Source organism: Thrips palmi, unplaced genomic scaffold (genome assembly GCF_012932325.1).
Source record: "Thrips palmi isolate BJ-2018 unplaced genomic scaffold, TpBJ-2018v1 HiC_scaffold_4, whole genome shotgun sequence".
Lineage (NCBI taxonomy): Eukaryota > Metazoa > Arthropoda > Insecta > Thysanoptera > Thripidae > Thrips > Thrips palmi.
The window spans coordinates 1,747,492-1,771,421 of record NW_023144631.1 but is presented as its reverse complement, the minus strand read 5'-3'; the positions used below and the strand labels follow the sequence as shown (position 1 = coordinate 1,771,421).

The 23,930-nt window shown below is 61.8% G+C and overlaps 1 protein-coding gene across 1 annotated transcript in view; it reads right to left on the bottom strand.

Moving 5' to 3' along the window:
* The window catches only part of LOC117649653, a 32,131-nt gene extending 18,057 nt beyond the window's left edge, over window positions 1-14,074 (bottom strand). The window contains exons 1-2 of the mRNA XM_034392592.1: window positions 13,913-14,074; window positions 392-1,049 (exon numbers count right to left, since the gene is read on the bottom strand). Of these exons, the coding sequence (XP_034248483.1) occupies window positions 392-953 (562 nt within the window). The 5' untranslated portion in view covers window positions 954-1,049; window positions 13,913-14,074. The remainder of the gene's footprint in view (window positions 1-391; window positions 1,050-13,912) is intronic.
* Window positions 14,075-23,930: the final 9,856 nt, after the last annotated feature.

The following is a 23,930-nucleotide window of genomic DNA, read 5'->3' as shown; positions in this document are numbered from 1 at the left end:
GGCGTGGCGGCGCGCGCCCACGTGGTGACAATGGGGCCGTGGGACCGCGGCGCCGCGGCGGGGGTGGACGACGTCGGACGAGACGACGGGCTGTCCAGCGAAGCGGCCATTCCGAACCGCGTCGCTCCGTCTCTCTCGCACCCCACGGGCCGCCCGGTGGGTGCGAGAGAGACAGAGAGCTCTGTTCGGAATCGCAGCCCGCAGCGGGACGATCATTATTCTATTACCGCCGGCACGGCCAGCACGGCCAGCACGGCCTGCACCGCGGACACTAACGGCCGACGGGGTGCTCGCCAAAATGAAGCGAGACCGAGGCAAAAGGCGCAAAAGGCGGAAACAAAGGAAACGGCGGGAAGGGCCCCGCGGTCCGAGCCCCGCGGTCCGCACTTACCCGAGACGAAGGTGACGGCGCCGCCCCACACGCCCGCGCCGACGTTGGACATGGACGCCCTGTGCAGCATGGCCAGGACGCCGAACACGGCCATGAGGACGCCGAGCAGCGCCTGCACGCAGCCGAGGAACAGGAAGGCGTTCTCGTCGCTGGTGCTGCCGCGGCCGGCGCGCCCCGACGACGCGTCCGAGACCGTGGTCGTGGTGGAGGTGGCGTCCAGGTGGTGGCCGGTGTGGTGGCCGAGGCCCGGGTTGAGCAGGCCGTCCAGGGAGCGCGTCTTGAGCGAGGAGGCCGTGTTGGTAGGACTAGACTGGAGCTTGCTGGAGGCCGTGAGCAGCGAGGACGCCGTCGTGCAGGGCAGCAGGGGCGGCAGGGTGGCGGGCGTCGTGGACACCGCGCTCGAGGCCAGCTTGTTGTCCTTCGGCGAGGGCGGCGGTGACTTGGCGACGAAGCCGCCGGGCGCGTCCATCGGGGCGGTGCACGTGGCGCACGACGGGTCGTCCGAGTCGGCGCTGGTGATGGTGTCCACCGTGCTCATGAGGGAGTCCATCGCGGACGACATGGCGCCGGCGATACGCCCGCTGCGGTCGTCGTGTGGCTCGCAGGCACTCACGGGCTGCGCCGGCTCTGCCTACGGCGCGGCCGCATCCTGGCCGACCTGCAACACGCCAACAAGAAGGGGAGGGTCATGAGCTGGAAGAGGAGAGGCATCCAAAACGCAGCGCCGTCCTCGGAACGCGCACTGTGCGGCTGCTATTTCAGAGGAAAGTGTGGTGGTCTCTGCGGCTGGGCCCGGCCCGGCCCGGCCGGAGAGAGGCACTAGGCTCCCGGCACTCGTCCATCCCGCCGCCGGCAAAGCGATTAGAAATTTAGAAATCCCGAAACGGGATGACGATGACGACGAGGCCGCGGTGCTCGCACTCAGCACACTCAGCGAGGCCCTGATTGTGCAGGGAAACGCATAGCAACGCGTAGCGCGAAGCAGCGCGTATAGCCGCCTCGCATCGCATGATTAAGCCGCACCGGACGGCTCCGCGGCACCGCCTCGCGGAATCTCACAGTCGCGCCGCACGATCGCCGGAAAAGGGGGGGGGGGCTGCCGGCGAGAGGACGGCCTGGGGGTAACGATGCGTTAACGAGTGTTAACGCGGCAAGCTTATTAGCGTCACCGCAGTGGCAGTGCTTCTTGCCGCGGCCGTGGTGCGCGTCGCTCCTGGACACTGACTATCCAGCCAGCCAGCCAGCCAGTGAGTAGCCAGTAGCCAGCCGCCAGCCAGCCAGCGCTGCGGCTTGGCGGCAGTGCCGCGGCGCGGTGGCTCGGCGCTCCGCCGTCGTCGGCCCATAAAATCAGCCGCGGCGCGCACTTTTCAAAATTGCGCTTGGCTTTCCTGGCCGGGCTCGCTGCTCGCTGCAATCTCGGCGCCGCGATGTTTGCCGAAGGAGAAAGCACGCCGGCCTAGACGACGACGGCGACGTCCCGCGGCGCCGTGCGGCCGTCTCCCTCACTCGCACGCGTGAGGCGTTCCTCTCGGCCGCAGGGGTGCGAGAGGGACAGAGCGGCGGGGCGGCGTTCAGACTGCAGGCCTGCTGCAGGCGAAGAGCGCCGTGCCGCTGGACGGAGACGGACACTGCACGCGGCGAGGTGCTTCCTCGGGGCAACGCACGCGCCGCGCCGCTCGGCCGGCACATTCCGCACTCCGCCGCGACGACGCCACGCACGGCCGTGCGCCGCGAGCCGCGCACGGTAACCGTACGCCTGGCCGCGTGGCCGCGCGCGTGGCGAGCACGCAACACGCCGTAATCGAAGCCCGGCCCGGCCGCGCGCGCGACGACGGGGGCGGGTAAACACGAGACAACGCCGAGGAAAAGCAAAAACCGGGTCGTCCAGCCGGTGACTGAACCCGCGGTCAAGTGGTGGTGTGCTGGTTAACAGCGTGTATGAGCTTTTTCAGAGCGCCGCGGCGCCCGGTCACGCGATACTACGAAATGCGGTGCGCGCGCCCGTCGCGACGCGTGCTGCCCCGCCCCGCCCCGCCGTCGCCGTGGGTCCAAAAACTTCTCCTTCCCAGCGCGGCGCAGCGGCACACAGAGCGGGGAGACCTTTTGACGAAATGACAGCACGCCGGGCGAAACAGCGCATAACAGGCTGTGTTCCCTTCGAAACCGTTCCGGTACCGCCCTCGCGTCTGTGTGTCTGTCTGCTTGTCTGTCCGTCTGCGCCCCACTGACGCTGGCCCAGCAAGGCGAACCCATTGAAGCATGCTAACTCGGATCATTGCTCATCGGTTCCGATCCCGCTATAAGCCCGCTGTGCCTGTTAAGGCTGCACTGACCGCGGACCAACGTTTAAACGCACTCGCGGTCTCTCATACCGCGAGGTGGGGGAACGAAACACGATAAGGAGGACCAAGAGGGCCGGGCGGCCGGAACCCCTTGCAGTGTAGGCAGTCCCGCCGCACTCCGGCGCCGCCCTGCTGCCTACCCTGGCATTGGCAGGCGCCCAGGCTGCGGGACGACGGCCAGGACGACGGCCAGGACGACGGCGAGCATGATGATGGAGGCGAAGAAGAGGGTCGTGTCACGTGATTCGCTGACCCCATTCCTAGGCTTTCTCATCGCGCCAACGACCGCGCACCGCACCGCTGCGACCGACGGTGACGTCACCACTGCACCATGTGCAAGCCAGCAGCAAGCGCAGCAAGCGAGCAGATAAGGGGTTTGATTGATTAACGATGCGGTGGAGTCGCAGTGAAGGGGCTGCCCGCGGGTTTATGATTGAATGATTGGCCTTGGAGTATGTGCGCGGCTGAAGGCGCGGTGAAGGCGCGGACGGGCGCGCGATAGCTGATCCGAGTGCCGGTCATTTTCTGAGCGGATGAGTGGAATGCCGTTCGGGCGTTCGCCGCGTTCGCCGCCAGCGCACGTTTTTCGACAGCAAATCTCGTATCGTGAACGAGCCAGCGATCCGGTGGACTCGCCATCAGAACCGGACCAAATTGTGTTGCCAATATTTCCAACTAATTTTCTGGGCTGTTGGCTGAGTCCCTTACATCGGTTTCTAGAATACATGTTCGACAAAATTCGAAGGAGCTCACGCTGGGCACGTCTTGTCTTTCCCGTTGGGGCTGCAGTTTCTGCAGGACGTGCGACGCGACTCGCCGCGCCACGTCCGCGGATTCAGATTTGCGACGACTGTAAAGCAAGCCGGGCGGGGCCGGTCTGGTCTACTTGGAGATGCCTATCGTGAGCATGCTGCAAGCGGCCCGGACAACACGCCCAGTGTGCGCGCCACGCGGCGTGCGCACTACGCAGCATGTGCTACACAGCTGCAACGCGGCGACGTGGAGACGCACCGGGACGGGCAAGGAGGCGTGGCAGAGGCAGGCCGTCGCCGTGCCCAGGGTCAGCCTCATGACGGGACTCATGGGGTCAACGAGGCGCCGCGTCAGGGCGCGCGGTGAGCACCGCCTACCAGGTCCTGGCCAGGCCCGTCGAAAGCAAGCCGGCGTCGCGGCGGTCGCCAAGGACCCCGCCTTCTCCTCACACGGCACACGGTCGACCCCCGGGCGTTCCTGGACCGCCAGACCGCCAGGCTGCAACTCCGCACGGAGCACGGACGCATTGTTTTCATTTCGACACAGTTGACGCCGGCTGGGCCTCGGAGACCCCAGCCCCGAGCCCCAGGGGGCCGAAGTCGGGCCGAAGTGAAGGGGACGTGACGAGGAAGACGGCCTGGATGGCCTGCGCTAGAATGTGTGCGGGCCGGGCCGCTTGGCTCGCGGTCCTGCAGGCCCATTCCGAAGAACGCTTCTGTCTCCCTCGCGCCCCGACGAGCCGCCCTACGAGTGCAACCGAGACGGCACGACGAGAGCAATGTTCGGAGTCAGCCTGCCGGGGCACTTTGGCGCGAGTCGAGCAGCAGGACGACGGGCTGCGGGTCCCATTTCTCGCAAAAATCGGGCAAAGCAGAGCACACTGCAAGCACCCCGCTGCGAACACGCGCGGGCACCTTGCCACGGCCACGGCGATGTCCGAGCCGAGCGCGGAGAGAGAGAGATGGGGAGGGAGGGACTCGCCGCGTTGCTTTGACGACGCGGTCCTCGACACCGCGCCGTTCGGGCAGAGTCATTACCCGCAAATTGCAGAGAGGCCCGCCGCCACTCCGCCACCACATCGTAGAGAGCGCCACGCCGTACGCAGCGCCGCCGCCGTGGCGAAACTCGACTTTCCGACGCGACCGACAACGCGAAAGAGAGGCGGTAGCCTTTTTGGAAGTCGGCTGCAAAAGGGGCATGCGCGAGCAAACTGACGTACGCACAAGGAAGTCGCAGCAAAGAAATGCGCCGCCACCGCCGCCGCTGCCTCGCGCGCGAGGGACTCCGGCACTTAGCGCACGCACCGCACGCACGTGGGGTATTGGCAGCACACCACCGGGTTGCGCAAAGGGCTTTCGCCGGTTTGTTTTGTGCCGCGACGCCGCGCCACGTCCTGCCTGACGACGCGCCGCGCGCTGCAGCCGCGTCACAGTGTCGACGCCAACCGCGGTGGCGCCACGCCGCCACGCCACGCCGCCACGCCACGCCGACGTGCACGTCAACGCGGGGCTTATTGGCAAGCAGTCGTGCGGGGAATGCTGAACGCCCTGCTGGGGGTTGCCGCTGACAGTGGAGGAGAGGGGGGGGCACCAGATTAGTGTCATTGTGTTTCTACGGCGGAGCGCTTCTGGCGGCTTCTAGGTTACGCCTGCAGCTCGGAGGCTCGTACTGGGCCAGCAGCGCCGGTTGAGGAGCAGGAGTTGCTGGCGGCCTCTGTGTCGTTTTTCGGGTCGACTCGGAGCTCGTTGCCCTGGTAACACATGCTGAGCTGCCCAGCCCCTGATGACCTTTCTGTCCCAGGGGCGACCCACCCTCACTGGGCGCGGTGCCCGGCGCGTCACCTTGCCTTGGTCACCAAGTGCGTCGCCAAGGACGCCCCGAACCCGTCTTGTCTCCCTGCCCTCGTGTGTCTCGTTTCCCCTGACATTTCCACGCCGGCCCGTGAGAACAAAAAGAGCGGCCGGTTTTTAATGTGCGCGTCCCGGCCGGCCGGCCGGACAACAACAAACTAGCAAGTCGGTGTAGTCGGTGCGGCGGCAGGCGTGGACGAGTTTTGCAAGTCGCGAGGCTCGCGAGGCGTTCCGCAGGGGTGCGAGAGAGACAGAGTGACGAGGCACCGATTGGAATCAGCCTGCAGAGCGAGCCCGGGCCCCGGGGTATGTTGGCCGTCCTGTGTCACCCACCGGCGGCGTGCTCCAGGACGTGGCCGTCGTCCTCCCTCCCCGCCAAAGTGGCCGAGTCGAGCCGAGTGGCGTGTGAGTCCGGCGTCGTGACCTTGGTCGCCGGCCTGGGAAAGGCGTCGCGGCATCGCGGTTATCCCCCACGGGACGGGACGGGACGGGACGGACGGCGCGAAAATGGGACTAGTTCCAGTGGCGCTGCAGCCCGCCGCGCCGCCGCGCCTCGGACGTGGCCGACGGCGCTGTGGGAGGCAACCGCGGCGGAAACGCAAATCGCCCCTGGAAATTCATCCTTATCTCGATACCGGAGGCCGCTCCGCGCGGCTCCGCGTTCGCCGCGGTCGCCGCGGTCGCTGCCTTGGCGCGGAGGCGACTACTTAGTTGGCTCGTTTTTTCCCGGCCGGCCTGGTTTCTAGATTCTAAACGCGGCGATCGGCGCGCCCTGCCCTGGCCTGCGAGTGTAGTGCCAGGGCCCGCACTGCTTCGCGCGCCCGCTTCCTCGGGGCGGAATGGCGCGGCCGCGCCGACGACATTGAAATTGGATTGTTTCCAGCGCCGTGCGGGGCGCGTGCGCGTGCGCCACTGGGCTGCTCTGTCTCTCTCGCACCCCTGCGGCCCGCGGGACGCCCCTCGAGTGCGAGAGAGACAGAGTCCGGAATGAGACTACAGGCCTCGGGGCCGCGTGCCGCGCACTATTCACCGCGCACGCCAAAGGTAGAGCAAAGGCGGCATTGCGGGCTGAGGCTGACCTTCGGCGGCGAACCAGCAAGCCGCGGAGAGGAGAGCAGCGCGACTCAGTGCCTCACTTGACGTTCCCTTTCAGACTGTCGGCCTGTCTCCCGGCCTGTCCGTCTGCCCGTGAGCCGCGCATCTCCGCTGCAACCAGGACATTCTCCCCGCCGACTCTGGCGCCGTGTGGGCCGCGCTATCGCCGCGCTGGTCGTGCATCCGATCGGACTAGATCGAGGCGCCCGCGGAGCTTCCCCTCAAACTTTTTCATCGCCGAAGCAGCAAAAGAAAAGACTTCTCTCTTTCCCTTCGGCTCTGGCCCTTTCCGTGTTGCATGAGTCGGACGCCATTGTACCGTTCCGAGGCCCTTCGGTGGTCGCGAAGCTCGAGACAGACAGGCCGACCGAGAGCGGAGCGCGGAGCGAGAAAAACAACGCAACGCGATGCTGCGCATTGTTTCCATGTTTTTTTCGGAATCAATCGTTATTTGTTGACCTAGACCGCGTAGACGGCGGCGCCGACGGCCAAAAACTGTTTCAAGAGCGGCGCGGCGGTTTGGTCCTTTGGTCACGGTGGAAGGGCCGCCTCGGTTCATCGCTGGCCTGCGTCTGCCTGCGTCTGCCTGCGTCTTGGCGCAGTCGGCATGCTCGTCCTCCAGCTCGTGGTGCTGGCCGCAAAGCAGGTCGACCGCAGCCTCCCCGACGGCGAGTCTGGCCAGCCAGCGATGCTCCGATACGCGTCGATGTGCACGCCGATGGCTCCGCTGTGTGGTTTGGCTTTAGCCGGGTTTGGCTGCCGGCCTCGTCTCGGCCATCCCATCATCGCGCTCGCGGGCTAATCCGGCAGAACGTGGTGGGGTGGGGCAGAGCTGCCAAAACTGGAGCTGAATTTTAATTTCCTCTGATACCTTTTTTATTTTTCTGAAATACTCTTTACGTGATTCATTGTCCTAAAAAGAGTTTTTTTTCAGACCTACATGGTTGAGGGAACTTTGGTGGAGGCGATGACGCCATCTCCAAACAAGCACGAAGGCGCCACGCCACGCACAGGCGCTGCTTTTCGGGCCAGGCCGATGCCGCCATGCCGCGGCGCTAACTCTGCCTGCTCCGCCTCACTTGACTCTGCCTCTGACCTCCAGCAGGGCCAGCAGGGCCGGCACGACACGCCGGCACGACCCAGCTCGGCGCGGACGGCACGCGTGCGCGTTTAGCCGCGCCGTCCGAGCCGAGTTCGGGCAACTGGACTAGCTGGACAGGCCCTGCACAGGGCCTTTAGTGGAAACACCCTGCACAGGGCCTTTAGTGGGAACACCCTGCACAGGGCCTTTAGTGGGAACACCCTGCACAGGGCCTTTAGTGGAAACACCCTGCACAGGGCCTTTAGTGGAAACACCCTGCACAGGGCCTTTAGTGGGAACACCCTGCACAGGGCCTTTAGTGGGAACACCCTGCACAGGGCCTTTAGTGGGAACACCCTGCACAGGGCCTTTAGTGGAAACACCCTGCACAGGGCCTTTAGTGGAAACACCCTGCACAGGGCCTTTAGTGGGAACACCCTGCACAGGGCCTTAAACTGGACATCCCCGGCAAGGCGTCTGGCGGTCGGGCAGCCCCGCGAGCCGCACTGGGCGCTGCAGCGAATCGGAGCAGGCGATCCTGACGCGCTTCCTGCTCAGTCGGCGTCGTCCGGAGCGAGGTCCGCGAGGCCCCAGCACGCTGCAGCGTGAGAGTGAGAGGGACCCGCGAACGCCAACCTCAATGTGGAGGGGGGCGGCGCATCGCACGGCCAGTGAATGTGAATGTGAATGCGTGGAGTGACGCCAGCCGCGTGCACTGACCTTCTTTCCCAGGCTGATCGAGCATCCAGCAGCCCGCCGAGCCGCGCCTGCGGCCCGCGGCATTCGCGGCAGTCCTGCCACTAACGCGGTGAGCAAGCTTTGACAGTGCACCGTCAAATAGAGGGACCGGCGGGGTGGATACTCATACTGGCCGGCAGAATGTTTCTGGCCACCGCGGGAAACTTCGTATCAACTTTGTTTCCTTTCCATTGGGCGATAATCTGTTGGATTGACAGAAGCCACTATAGTCACGCGAAAACTTTTTTTCTTTTTTTCAGCGTGTGCAGTAGTGGTGCAGACGAGCGCAAAGCGCGGGCGGCAGCGGGAGAAGCACGTAGGCCCAAGTGACATTTAAACGACGGAGGCCTCTGCAGCGTTACACCGTGTGAAAAGGCAATCGGCAGCCATCGGCAGCCATCGGCACTGCGATCCGCGGAGCAGCCACTAACGGTGCGGTGTCTCAATGCAAAAACAAAGCGGCTGGATTCCGCGGCGCAAGTTTGGCGCCGTCACGCCCCCCGCGGAGGCGCGCTCTGCCTGCCCGACCCAGCCCGCCCGCCTGCAGGCGGACTCCCGAGAGTCGTCGCTCTCTGTCTCTCTCGCACCTTTACGGGCCGCGCCATGGGTGCGAGAGAGACAGACTCTCGGAATCAGTCTGCCGGCCGTCCTGACCTCCCACAGCAACAGCGAAGAGCAGCCCTGCCTAATTACGCGGCAAAAAGCAAAGAGCCCCGGCAAGGCGATCTGGATCGTCCCGGACGGCTCCGTGCAGCCTGTGTCGGGCTGCCCGCCCAAACGGCCTTTGTGAAATTCCGCCGCGGAGTGATCCGATGGCATCGCACCGACTTGCACAACAGCGGCGACAGCGCGGCCCCATTTGACCGCGCCGTGTATCGCACTCACTCACTGTCACACGCACGCAAAAGTCGGGCTGCTGTGATCCTCTCTGAAAGCCGGCGAAAGAAATTAAAGGCTTTAGCACCAGTCTTAACTGAAACAACTAAATTTTTTTAAAAAATGTTTCGCTTGTAGGGCAGAGGCAACGAGCAGGGCGAAGTACCCGACACTCTTTTCATTTTTATTGTTGTTGAGTTGCTGTTTTTTTTCATCGTTGTCATAACCGCGAGCAGCGTTTAACGCGCGCTGCAGTCTGTTAGTACTATTGCCGTTCCACTAAATGCCCATACTCGCTGGGTGCGCGCTGCAGCCTGACGGACGGACAGACACTCAGTCGGTGCGATGGCGAGACACACCCGCCGCCCTTGGCCTGTGCGCCGCTGTGTGCGCCCTGGAACCTGCAGCCTGGAACTCGACTGGCTGGATACTTGCGTCCACTGCAAGCCTCCAATCAAAACCTGCCGCGCGCCGCTTGTCGATTCCTTCGACGGCCTGCCTGCCTGCCCCAAGTGCGTGCTGCGTTTCCTGTGCGTACTGGCCAACGGGTCAACGCCAAAACACTGTCGCAAACTCGATTTATTTTCTTTTTTTCCAGTGTTTCGCCTGCTTTCCGGGAAAGCGCGTCGTGCGTGGGTGGCCGCCGCGGCCGCCGCGGCCGCGTTGTCTGGCAGTGTACGCGCGAGCACGCCAAGCGAACGCCAAGAGCCTCTATGGGCTTAAAGGGCCGTGCGAACCTCCTTTTGTTTTTCCTGCCTCTCCTCCGCCGCCGCTTCCTCCTCTGTGGAAGGAAAGGAAGGGGGAGGGGGGATGCACTCGCGGGCCGCGGCGCCGGGCCGGCACCGCCCGTGTGGAACACAAGGCTGTAAATAAGTAGTGCGTTTGTCGTTATTTGCACGGTGAAAAACGAGAAGAAAAGGATCAAAAAACGACAAATCTACGACACGGTTTTACGATAAAATAACGACAAACAAGCCGGCACTTGGTTGTCGTTTGAACGCGTGTGAATTTGTCGTTTTTTTATACCTTGAAGTGGTCCGTTTTACCATTTAAAAAACGACAAAACGACGGTGATCCAAAGGCCAGCGAGCGAAAAGAGAAGAGCACCTGCTGAGAGTTGAACCGAGGCTCTTGCACACTGATGCGTCTCTGGGACAAGTGTTGTACAGCTCCAAGCCACTCGGCCAAAGCGACTTGTGGATGTCGGGGAGCATCGACGCGAACTGCTACGGCTCGCGCTTCCCGCAGCGAATGAGCTTTTCACTGAGACTGGGTCAGTTAAAAACTTGGCCAAGATCGTTGCTAGAGTGGTCACTTTTCTTCTGCTGGATTGAGTTGTAACGCCAACTGATTCAAATCCCATTTAGCTTGAAGTGCAGACTCTGACAGATTCGCTGCGAGAACATGCTTAGGCGGGAAGCGCGAGCCGTAGCAGTTCGCGTCGATGCTCCCCGACATCCTCAAGTCGCTTTGGCCGAGTGGCTTGGAGCTGTACAACACTTGTCCCAGAGACGCATCAGTGTGCAAGAGCCTCGGTTCAACTCTCAGCAGGTGCTCTTCTCTTTTCGCTCGCTGGCCTTTGGATCACCGTCGTTTTGTCGTTTTTTAAATGGTAAAACGGACCACTTCAAGGTATAAAAAAACGACAAATTCACACGCGTTCAAACGACAACCAAGTGCCGGCTTGTTTGTCGTTATTTTATCGTAAAACCGTGTCGTAGATTTGTCGTTTTTTGATCCTTTTCTTCTCGTTTTTCACCGTGCAAATAACGACAAACGCACTACTTATTTACAGCCTTGTGTTCCACACGGGCGGTACGGCCCGAGCACCTCCGCGACCACGCCGCCACGCCACGCCGCCCGAAAGTGAAACACAAACAACAATACTCGCGGCGCGTCAATGGCGATGCTTTTCCTCACACTCGGCCACGCGGCACACTGTGCGGACTGCGCGGTGCGGTTGCGGTCGCCGGGGCGCCACGCGGCCGCATCAAATTTGATCGTTAATTTTTAGTATCATTGGCGGCGAGAGAGAAACGGCGAAACGGTAAAAAGAAGGCACAGAACGGGCCGATGCGCGAAGGAAGGCGCGTCGCGAGAGAGACGCGAGATGCCGCCTGCGGGCAGCGAGGTAGGCCGTCCCGTCGAGCACCGGTGTCGCCGTGCTGCCTGCCCGCCGGGCGGCGAGCCCCTGGCGAGCTGGCAGTCCCGCCACACGCCGGAGTCCGGCGGTGCGGCCCGCCCCGCGACCCGCAGGCGGCATATGAACGTGGGTGGATGCCGCCGGGGCAAATGGCGTGTTGTTGTTGTTGTTGTTGTTGTTGTCCGCGGACCATGCAGAACCCAAGCAGACGGCACTCTCCTACACAGCGCCGCTCGCTATGAGACTCTGAGTTGCTCCCACAGGCCGGCCGGCGGGCCATCGGTCATGCAGCCGACGTCGTGCGCGTCAGGCTGGCATCCGCGTTCTGACTGTGGCGGTGGTGCACCATGGCGGCCGCCTCGGCGCGGCGCGGCGTGCCAGATTGGACTCATTTCCAGCTTCGAGCCGTGGGGGCTCACCGTGCTTCCACTGCAAGTCATGGCTAGCCGACCGGGCTGGGACGGACCCTCCGCGTCTCTGCGTGGGGCCGGCGGGCCACGGTGGGAGATTTGTGTGATGCGCGTTGCTTTTATCTCACTTTCGGGGGGAAACCTTTCGTCTGTCTGCTCGGCAGTCTAGCCGGCCAGGTGACTCACAGACCGCCGCTAGACGCGGCGCGGCGCGGCGACATGTGTCGCGACTACACGTGAAGTGCTGACACGACTGGGCGCTGCAGCGCTTTGCAGCCTGTTCTCGCGCTGGCACTTCGCGGGGCAAGCCAGCGCGCCGAGCGCTAAGTGAATGACAGTAATTGCACACTTATGGCGTGTCTCTGACTGTCTCTGTCGCACACTGGCCCGTGTGGGCACCACCGTGGGCGCGGCCCCGGGGGGGCTGCAGGCTGCTTTCCAAGACTCCATCTGTCTCTCTCGCACCCCCACGCGACTACCGGAGTGTGCGACCGAGGCAGAGAGCTCGTTCGGAGCGAGCCCACCGCAGCACCGCCTCGCCTCGCGTTGTGTTCGCTGCCCTTGGTTTCCAGGCCGGCCCCCGAGGCGATCCCCACGCCGAGCCTCACGCCCTGCACGCCCTGCTCGGAGTGGGCCGCGACCGGCCGGGATGGGACGGACTCTGTTGTTCCGCCGGGGGTGCCCCGGGGCTGCCGCCAGGGCCGCGAGGTCGCCGCCAGGTCACCGCCAGGTCGCCGCCAACGGACGGCCCCGGCGGAGCGAGAAAAGGCTCATGGTTACTGTACTTGCAGCGGGGCGGCGGGGCGGGCGCGGACACCCGCTGGACGTGGTCGCCGTCTTTGCACGCCAAGGGCGTGGTGGCGGACGGGCGGCGCCCGAAAGGCCGAAAGGGGCCGCGTGATGGAGGCATTTTGGAGAGAGACGGCGAGCAACAAGTGGACGATCACAGCCTGCAACGCGGCCACCAAGTCACCAAGGTCCCCGACGACGCCGGTGCAGCGTGTGCGCACCAGGCCGATCGCGGGCCTTCTGCCTCTGTCGCACTCACGCGGTGTGCCGAAGGGGAGCGAGAGAGGCAGAACGAGGTTCGATGCATACGCAAAGCAGCGGGCACCTTGCGTCGCGCAACCGGTGCAGCATGCAGCACTTGCAGCAGGCGGTGGAAAGTGGAAAGTCCGGTGGCGGCGGCACGGAGGCACCAAACGCCAAACACCGAACGCGGCCGAACCGGCCGGCCGCACATTCCGGGAACCGGGCCGGGTGCGGCGCGGCGCGGCCACAGCATCCCCGTTGCGTCACGTCGTGGTCCTGGGTCCGGGGTCCAGGGTCCGCGGTTCGAGCCCCGGCCGGGTCCTTCCCTCCGGCGTGACGTCCCCGTCAGCGGGCCGTCGGCGGGCCTGCTGCGGTCGGGCCGGGGCACTTTAATTCGGTGTGACGAAAATGCCGCGAGTCTGATTCACTTCACTCGGCAGTGAATCAGGGAGGCGAGGCTCGAGTCGCATTGCTTTCCGGGGAGTCGCGTAAACGGGCGTGGCGGCGGCGGCGAGGCGGCGGGGCCACGAGGCGCGTTTCGGAAAAGTTAATGACAACGGTGCGGAAAATGAGTGAAAATCGCGAAAATTCGGGTGAAAAGGCGTGGAAGATCCTCGAAGTCCGATTGTGTTCGACGCCGACCTGGCCATCACCTTTTTCCACCGCGGCGTGGCGACTAGCGGCGCCACCGTCGGCCAACCGGAATTCGCACCTTTTCCCGACCGAAAAAAAAGTGACCGATTTCGTGTCTTGGGCGGCAAGAAGCAGACCGTCTTCATGCTCGCTGGCGCTGCCGTTTTTGCTCGCCGCCAGAAACGCAATGTTTGCTTCCGATCGGCGGCCGGACGACCGAGAAACTCCACAGGGGGTCGCGGGGAAGGGTCGCGCGGGGAAGGGTCAGGGGAGGGGTTGCGGGGAAGGGTCGCGGGGAAGGGTCGCGGGGAAGGGTCAGGGGAGGGGTCGCGGGGAAGGGTCGCGGGGAAGGGTCGCGGGGAAGGGTCAGGGGAGGGGTCGCGGGGAAGGGTCGCGGGGAGGGGTCGCGGGGTCGTTCGTCCGACTGAAGCTGGTGTGTACTCACGCGCGCCCCGGCCAAGCCACACCAGGGAAAGCCGGGGCGAGTTGTAATCCCGTTGCAAAGTAAATCCACAAACACTCGCACACACACGTCACTAGATTTATGCTGTTATTCCCGGGGCATTACCATGAGGACACACGAAAGAGACACTGGCGCGTTGACACACTGGTGAGGCACCGACACACACACACACTCACACACTACGCTGACGGGCACTACGCGACGAGCTCGCGGACGCGCTGGCAAGCAGCGAGGTGGCGCGGCGCGGCACGGCCTGTCGCTGGACGGCGTTCGGGACGGACTGGACTGGAGACCGCGCCGCGCACCGCGCTGGGCCCCCTGGGGCTCCACGGCGCCGCGCCCCACCGCAGCCGCCGCAGCCACCTGCCGCACCGCGCCGCCCGCCCCGCCCCGCCCGGCAAGTGCACGCCGTGGAGGCGCGCGCACCACTCTCACCCGAATCCGCCGCACGCCCCCCACATCCTGCCGCCGATTCCGCATAGCGTCTCGTCGCTGTCTCTCTCGCACCCCTGCCGGCATGCTGTCGGGTGCTGCCCACGAAGACGGCATGGGTGCGAGGCGCTGTGCGCTGGCATTCCACGGGGCAGCCCGGACTGCCTTCTGCATACGCCGCGCGGCAAGCTTCGAGCCCCTGCCAGGGTCGTAGAGCGGCAGGCAGTCGCGACGCAGCCATGCAGCCCCAGGAGGCGGCCGTGCGGCGGACCAACGAACGCCAGCAGCACCACGGCCGGGCCTTACCAGAGGAATGCTTTGATCTAGTTGAAATGGCTTCTCGAAGCAAAACGGACCATTCTCCCTCCGGCCTGTTACGACGACGCTTGTCGTAAACACACGGAGCGGAGTGCGCCGAGCTGGTGTCCTTAGGGTGCTGGGCACGGCTGGGCTGGGCTCGGCTTGGCTGGGCGCCGACAGTGTCTCCGATACCGCGCTCCAGTACAGGCCGGTGCCGGCGCGCCGGCGACCAGGAAAAGGGCTAGTGTCCGGAGTCCGGGGCAGTGACCGCTAGAGCCGCCGATAAAAACAAAAACAAAAACCGAGCGAGGCGCGCCGCGAGCACCGAGCGGCCACCGGCCTGCAGCTAAGCGCTCTGAATCTCTGAATCGGATTGAGCCGCCTGCCGCATGGAAAACGGAGCCCGATGCAGACTGATGCCGAGAGTCGTTTTCGTCGCTGTGTCTCTCTCGCACCTATACAGGACACCCCCATGAGTGCGAGGGAGACAGAGCGGTAAAGACGACTCTCAGAATCAGTCGGCTGGCGGCCGGTGGCCATTGGCGACAACCAGAGGGAACCGAACGACGGCTCTTTTGGCGCAGCGGGGAGGCCGAGAAGGCGGTGGTTTTTGTGGGGAAACGCGCTGTTGTTGTAAAGGAGAAAGGACGCGATGACAGGTGGACGTGTGTGTGTGTGTAGGTGTGTGTGTGTGTGTGTGTGTGTGTGTGTGTGTGTGTGTGTGTGTGTGTGTGTGCACTGGCCTCGCTCTGGCATGGACGCTGGGCTCGACCCGCAGCGCTCTGTCTTTACTCTTTACCCCGTGAGTGATGAGGCACGGCAGGCGAGGGCACTGGTAGTCCCGGCCGACCCTGACCAGGAACACATCCCGTTACAGTGGACGCCTTTTACGCGCTTATCGAAAGGCGTGTGTGTGTGTGTGTGTGTGTGTGTGTGTGTGTGTGTGTGTGTGTGTGTGTGAGAACAAGTCAAGGTCATCTCCACTCTCCGCTTTGTGTGTATCCAGTTCGGAAACAATAATTCAAAGCGGCTTCGCCGTCCTGGCGGCCTGAACGGTGTACAGCGTCGTCCTTCCCTGCCTGTCCTGCCCGACGATGCATGCCCCTGCGTCCAGCGCGTCCAGCGCGTCCAGCACACAGACACGCACTCGCCGCCACTTTGTACATTCAGCTGCCTCCATTTTCCACAGTTTCACCGCGGCGCAGCGGCGCGGCGGTGCGGCGGTGCGGCCAAGTCGATGATGTCCCTGGAGATCTGACAATAGGCATCGCGCAAGCCCTGGGGGGCCTCCTTGTGGAAACCTGCCGCCGCCAGGAGGGGGGGGAGGGGGTCCCCAGCGCCCACCACGCCCATATCCAGCCGGGGAAGGGGGAGGGGAAGGCAGTCAGGTGCCGCAGAGATCCTGTTGAACCACTTTCGATCGCGGGACCGCGGAGGAGGGGAGGGAGAGGGCGGGGTGCCTTGGGTGCCTGACGGCCGGAAGACTGCGGGACGCGAGCCACCCGCGGGCGCTGCCTTGGCGCTGCCTTGGCGGTGTGGTGGACGGCGGGGACGGACCGGGGACCTCCCCTCGCTCGAGCACTTTCTCATGCGTCACCTGGTATTGCGAGGCAAAGTGACTCCACTCCACTCTGCCGAGAGGGCTGTGCGCAGCGGGCCACGCTGCCGACACACGGCCAGGCCGCGCATGTGTCTGCAAACAGTCACTTTTCGCTCGGGTGTTCCTTCGCCAGCGTCCGGGCGGGGTCGGCCGACCCCGCACCACTCGGCAGCCCCCCCCCTCCTCACACACACTCACACGAGGAGACCAGAAAGGTGAGGTATTTCACAACAGAGGCAATCTCCGTGATCAAACCGCGTTGTTTAATGAAGCCCCGGCGTGAATGGCTGGCCTGCCAGCTTGGGTGTTCAGGCGAAAGCCTTGGCGATGGCGGTCTTTGCCGCCTGTTGGCCGGCCGCCCAGCAGCCTTTGGGTGCCTAAGCCCGCCTAATGGGTGCATCAAACTGGCCCACCTCGCCCCGCCCGGCACTGCCACTTAAAGGCTTCCGACAACCGGCTGCGGCGGGGCGCCAACCCGCAACCCGGCGACCATGCAGGGCCAGGTAGGGATGTAAGCTACTCCACGAGGCGCGTTCATCGGGACACCGTCTTAGCCCTGGCCGCACTGTGCAAGGGGCAGGCTGGCAGGCTGCTCCTCAGGCTGTGCATGGCGACATGGCGAGGCGTCAAGCGTGGCGGGCCCGGGCAGGCCGGCCGAGGCCAGAGCAGCGCGTTATGGCGAGTGAAAGTGTCGCAGTGTCGCGCCGATCTAATTGCTTTAATTACGATTTGACGCGCACGAGGCGCACGGTGCAGCAGCCTTCCGAACGGTGCGCTCTGTCTCTCTCGCACCCCCTACGGAGCACGCAACGCCCCATGAGTTCGAGAGGACAGAGCGGCACTGGTTCGAAATCAGCCTGGCTTCGACACAATGACGCAGGCTGCTGGCGTACTGGTGCGTCGTCACGGCTGATTTTGGCCTCATTTAATTTTCCATCCCGCGGCCGGCTGCGTTGGCACGTCGAGGCGATACCCCGCGCCCCTTCGCTCGAGGCGGGCCGAGGAGAGCCGTTCGGCGCGCGGGGTATCGCCGTTTCCACTCCACTGGCAATGGAACCGCCACGTCCGTCAATACTCCTCGCGTGCCCGCGCATGGCGTAAGAGCCGCGGGTTCAGTGACAGTGATGTCGGTCTTGGAGTCCCCGGGCAGGCTTCTCCCTCGCACTCATGGGCGGCCCGCGGTGGCGCGCGGCGACGGGGCGCCGTGCGGCAGATGGACGTGCCCGGTTATTATTGGCGGCGTGCCGGCGATGCGCGTGTCCCCGCGGACGTGTCGGCCGGAGGGGAACACAACGAAACACATGCATTGCGTCACTTTGAGCGATCCCTTTCCGAGCGATTACTCACAGCGGAAGACTCAAGACTGAAGACGCGCTCGACCATCCATCTATCCATCCATCTATTCGGACCACTGCCGGGTCGGACGTGTCCGGAGTGAGGAGCGAGCGGATGGAGACTGGGACGCACTTCCTCCTCCCCCTGTCTCTCTCGCACTCCCGGGTCGTCACCGAAGGGCCCGTAGGGGTGCGAGAGAGACAGAGCACCGCGCCGAGGCCCGCGATTCGGAAAGGAGATCTCTCCTAGGCGCGGAGTGTCGGCGTGAATGGAATCCCAGAAATGCAGCGGTGTGGGGACGCAGCGCGCAGCATGGCGCAGCGTCAGTCGCCATGGAGCCACGCCGCGTGCGGTTTAGCCGTTTCTAGGAAACGCCGCGGCGCGCCACTGTCGCGATGGACAGAGGGCTGGAGGGCCTGGAGGGCCGCGAGCAGCCCCAGGGGGAGGGCGTGTGCGTGAGGCGAGCGACACCGGCAGCGGCGACAACGAAAGCACTTCCTGCACCGCGCGGCGCGCGGCCGGCGTGGCCGGAGCGGCCCCGATCGTCGGGCGGAACTGCCGCGTGCACTGCTGCACTGCTGTCATCGCGCGGCCTCATACACTGGCTGTAAAAGCCCGACGAGCCACGTCACAACGACAAAAACAACAACATCAAACTGGTGCCGTTAAACACGCCCCAATGCTAACCCCTTTTCTAACCTAACCGCCGCTGCAAAAACAACAACAAGACCGTCTTTACGCATTGGACATGATCACCTGTTAGCGTTGCGACACTGGCATTCTTTCGCCCGCAGCACTGCAGCGCGGTGCAGGTCGGCGCAGCGCAGTGCGCGGAGAGAGAAGGCTGGCCACGAGTCGCTTTTCGAGTGTACATATCGTTTGTCCGACCTTGTTTTGTCCGGCCTGGCCAAAATTCACCTGTCCGACCTGCCTCGAAAAAGGGCCAAAACGGCTCCCAGCGTGTGTGCAGTGGGGTGGGGGCTGTTACCTACACCGTAAACTTGAGTGTGAGTGTGTGCTCGCGTGTTTGAATGCGTGCTACATCACAGAGAGGCCCTGAGCGGCCGACGTCCTCCGACAATTATTTCGTAATGAAACCTCGGCGCTGCCGCTGCTGCTCTTTGCACCCCGTGCCCCTCGACGCCGTCGTCCTCGCTGCCGTCCTAGCCGTCCTCGCCGTCGTCCTGGCCGCGCGCAGCGCAAGGCATCAGTACAGGTGGCGGAGGCGCAGTGCCGAAGTGCGATAGAAAGTCGATTCGTCACGCGTCGCGTCGCATCGTGCGCCTTATGCAATATGCAGTGTCACAGACGGGCTGCCTCACAACACAGTCACAGGGGCAGCGGGTCACAGCCTTGCCGCGCATGTGTGTGTGTGTGTGTGTGTGTGTGTGTGTGTGTGTGTGTGTGTGAGCGCGTGCGCGCGCGTGACCGCACATCAAGAAAGCGAGTGCGAAGACCAGTTGCATGGTCGCATAATACCGGCGCTGTCGAACTGGAGCAGTGGCTGCGAGTGGCTGTCGCGGCCTCCAGCTCAGCCCCGTGCGAAGTCGCTGCCGCCTGTTGCCTTCATCCACTCCAGGCGTGGCGAGTCAGTTGCCTGCTCCGTCCGACCAACAACAACAACAACGAATCTGGTGGTGTTGGGTGGAATCCCCCAGACGGATGGCTCTTCCTTAACGCCCCGCCGCGCTAACAAAGGCCGTCATGAAGGCGGAATGCCTATATCTGTAAATCAGACATAATACTGATTCGGTGAGGTGCTCTGAGGCACGCGAGCAGGCCGTCGGGCCGTCGGGCCGTTCGAGAGGGGAGACGTATTGGGAGAAAGCGCTGGACGGCGCCAAGCCGTGTGCCGCCACGGCCGTGCAGCCCCACCCCGCCCCACCCCGCCCCACCCCGCCGCCTCGGCGTGTATGGAAATCAGGTGAGCCTGGCCCAGGCAGGCCCAGGCAGGCCCAGGCGGCCGAGCTGTAAATAGCGCTCGAGGTTTACGGTGTCGTAAACGGCACTACATGAAAATGAAGTTATACAAGGAGCAGTGCGCGAGGCCTCACTAAACGATACACGAAACGCGCGGCCGCGGACGAAAGCGGCGTGCTCGCCCACCGTGCCGTGCCAGGCCGTGCCGTGCCAGGCCGTGCCAGGCCGTGCCAGGCCGTGCCAGGCCGTGCCAGGCCGTGCCCACCGGGCCGATTTGGTTGAGGATCATCGGCCAGTGGCCGGTGGCCGGTACCTGTGGCCGGCCGACAGCGTGACCGGTACACCGGTAGGCAGGGCGTTACGCAACGGCGTATCGTTCATCGACGACAGGGGTGCAAGACAGCGGGAGGCGGCGAGTGTCGAAAAGCCGAAACCGGAGTCAAAACAAGAAGAACCAACTGAAGAGCCGAGAAAAATAAAATTCATCCGTGGCACACGCTTAAGCACTGTGTGGCGCGGCGGCGTGGCGTGTGTTTTGAGCGGGTTAGCGCAGCGGTTCTCAACCTCTCTCGGCTCGCTACCCCAAATTTGAAGCCAAAAATTTCCGCGACCCCCCCGGAAAAATTTCCACGACCCCCAGGAAAAATTTCGCGACCCCACGGGACCCCTCCTTTAACATGCCACGGCGTCTGATCCGAGGCGGGCATTTTGCTCCCTCAACGGGCAACTGGTCTTTGGACCTTCCTTTAGCATGCCTTTGTTACGGAGTGCAATTATCAGTCTTAGTTTGGGAGCAGTATTGTCTCAAAGTTGGCCAAAACGCTCAGAAATGTCTATGAAAAATCGTGTTTTGGGCTGATTTTAAGCAGCCACAGCGTCTGATCCGAGGCGGGCATTTTGCTCCCTCAACGGGCAGTTGGTCTTTGGACCTTCCTTTAGCATGCCTCTGTTACGGAGTGCGATTATCAGTCTTAGTTTGGGAGCAGTATTGTCTCAAAGTTGGCCGAAACGGTCAGCAGTGTCTTTGAAAAATCGTGTTTTGGGCCGATTTTAAGCAGTGACTGCGTCTGATCCGAGGCGGGCATTTTGCTTCCTCAACGGGCAGTTGGTCTTTGGACCTTCCTTTAGCATGCCTTTGTTGCGGAGTGCAATTATCAGTCTTAGTTTGAGAGCAGTATTGTCTCAAAGTTGGCCGAAACGCTCAGAAATGTCTATGAAAAATCGTGTTTTGGGCCGATTTTAAGCAGCCACTGCGTCTGATCCGAGGCGGGCATTTTGCTCCCTCAACGGGCAATTGGTCTTTGGACCTTCCTTTAGCATGCCTTTGTTACGGAGTGCGATTATCAGTCTTAGTTTGGGAGCAGTATTGTCTCAAAGTTGACCAAAATAGTCACAACGATTTTTCAAAGACACTTGCGACCGTTTTGATCGACTTTGAGACAATACTGCTCCCAAACTAAGACTGACAATCGCACTCCGTAACAAAGGCATGCTAAAGGAAGGTCCAAAGACCAGTTGCCCGTTGAGGGAGCAAAATGCCCGCCTCGGATCAGACCCAGTGGCTGCTTAAAATCGGCCCAAAACACGATTTTTCATAGACATTTCTGAGCGTTTCGGCCAACTTTGAGACAATACTGCTCCCAAACTAAGACTGATAATTGCACTCCGTAACAAAGGCATGCTAAAGGAAGGTCCAAAGACCGATTGCCCGTTGAGGGAGCAAAATGCCCGCCTCGGATCAGACGCACACGGTTAGCGCGACTCCTTGAAAAACAAGGACGGTTTTTGAAAAACAAGGAAAGATGGAACACTTCAAGGAAGTTCCTTGGAAGTGTGCTCCCATTCCAAGGAGGCTCCCTTGTTTTCCAAGGCCAGTCCCTTGTTTTCTTGGACTCCAGACAAATTCCAAGGACCCGCCTTGTTTTTGGGGTGCACTTCCAAGGGGACGCCTTGGTTGGTCTCTGCCGATTCAAGGAACCGCCTTGTTTGTCCGCAAAAGCTCAAGTTACGTCGTCGGCCACGTCATGGGGTCCCCGATGACGTCCCCCTGGGGTTCACCATGACGACCCCCATGTTTCTCCGTGCCGTTGAGGCTGCCGGGTCTCACAGTGGCCAACGCCGAAAACCGTTTTCTTCTACGTCCAGTACTTTCGGAGATACGAGGACGTACCACGAGGCCGCCGTCCAGGCGGAGGAGGAAGTGGTGATTTTTTCGAGGCCAAAGTAGCTCTGGCCACGAGCCTACTTGGTGTCCGGGACTTTCGACTTCGGAATTGGGTTAGGGGGGTGCCGGCCCACCTCAAAACCAAATTTGGTCAAGTTCCGGCCAGCCGTTTGTCCAGGATGGCGACAACATCATCCAATCAGCAAAATAAGTCCACAAATCGAGCTGTTTGACGCCATCCTGGACAAACGGCTGGCCGCAACTTGACCAAATTTGGTTTCGAGGTGGGCCGGCACCCCCCTAACCCGATTCCGAAGTCAAAAGTCCCGGACACCAAGTAGGCTCGTGGCCAGAGCTACTTTGGCCTCGAAAAAATCACCACTTCCTCCTCCGCCTGGACGGCGGCCTCGTGGTACGTCCTCGTATCTCCGAAAGTACTGGACGTAGAAGAAAACGGTTTTCGGCGTTGGCCACTGTGAGACCCGGCAGCCTCAACGGCACGGAGAAACATGGGGGTCGTCATGGTGAACCCCAGGGGGACGTCATCGCGGACCTCATGACGTGGCCGACGACGTAACTCGAGTTTTTGCGGACAAACAAGGCGGTTCCTTGAATCGGCAGAGACCAACCAAGGCGTCCCCTTGGAAGTGCACCCCAAAAACAAGGCGGGTCCTTGGAATTTGTCTGGAGTCCAAGAAAACAAGGGACTGGCCTTGGAAAACAAGGGAGCCTCCTTGGAATAGGAGCACACTTCCAAGGAACTTCCTTGAAGTGTTCCATCTTTCCTTGTTTTTCAAAAACCGTCCTTGTTTTTCAAGGAGTCGCGCTAACCGTGCAGTGGCTGCTTAAAATCGGCCTAAAACACGACCCCAGCATCGCCGCGACCCCTTAAAAAAATTTCGCGACCCCGCTTGGGGTCGCGACCCTAAGGTTGAGAACCACTGGGTTAGCGAGTTGAACCGCCTTTCCGTGTGCGCGCACGTCGCACACGCTGCCAAGCACCCAAAGCCCAATGCATTCCAGGCGGATCATGTTTGACGGGCCGCCGCGTCGCCGCCGTGGCGTAACACACGTTCACGCCCTCGTCCGTGACCCCGCGGTGCACCGGCCGCTCGGCCTGGGCGGGGCGGGGCGGGGTGTTGCCTGGAGCGGTGCCGGCCGGCCGTCGAAGGGCTTGGCCTGCCTGGCCTTCTTGTCCCAGAGGCTCTGCATGCGTGATGCCCGCAGCCATCGACCCGGCCGGCGTTAATGGGTGATTCCACGCCAACTGAGTCAGTCACAAAACGGCATGGTCTCGGATCGGGACGAAACTTACGCAAATCGTAGGTCTAGTAGTGGGATGACTAAATCCAAAAGCGTTTGGCCGAAAAATGTCTAGAAGCCGAGATATTGAGAGGTTAAATATGGTGCCGGGACAGCGACACGGAGACAGTTTTTCGCTCGCAGTTTCGGTAATATCCATCGGATCGAGAAACCAAGCATACCGTTGGAAAGAGGAGAAAATTTCACAAAAAGTACTTCCTTTACTTTCTTTTAAAAAGTAAAAATAGTGTTTGATACGAAATAACCTTACTTTTGATTTATCGTAGAAAGTTAGTTGCACCACCAAATTTGCTGGGAAACGTCTTAAAAAATTCCCCGTGAAACAAAGATAAGAAAAAGATCAACCACAAAAAGTACTATTTCTCGTTCCCGAGATATCTGCATTTAACTATCTTGAAGTAGCGTTGCGAGTTCAAGCTCGCGCGGCGGACGAGGTATGAGAAATCCTGCGGCACACTGAGTTGTTTACAACCGTTGCATTTGTGATTTTGACCGCATCCACAGCTATGTCCGCCTCACACACTCTTCCTTGCACGTTTCGTACGCCACTTTGTCAGTATTGTGGCTCAAAATGTACGTTTTGCTCTAATTCGGGTCATTTAGCGACGTGCCTACTGATGCGTGCGCCGCAGGATTTCTCATACCTCGTCCGCCGCGCGAGCTTGAACTCGCAACGCTACTTCAAGATAGTTAAATGCAGATATCTCGGGAACGAGAAATAGTACTTTTTGTGGTTGATCTTTTTCTTATCTTGGTTTCACGGGGAAATTTTTTTAAGACGTTTCCCAGCAAATTTGGTGGTCCCAAACTAACTTTCTACGATAAATCAAAGGTAAGGTTATTTCGTATAAAAACACTATTTTTATTTTAAAAAAAGAAAGAAAAGGGAAAGGTATTTTTTTGTGAAATTTTCTCCTTTTTCCAAACGGTATGCTTGGTTTCTCGATTTGATGGATATTACCGAAACTGTGAGCGAAAAACTGTCTCCGTGTCGCGTCCCGGCACCATTTTTAAACCTCTCAATATCTCGGCTTCTAGTATTTTTCGAC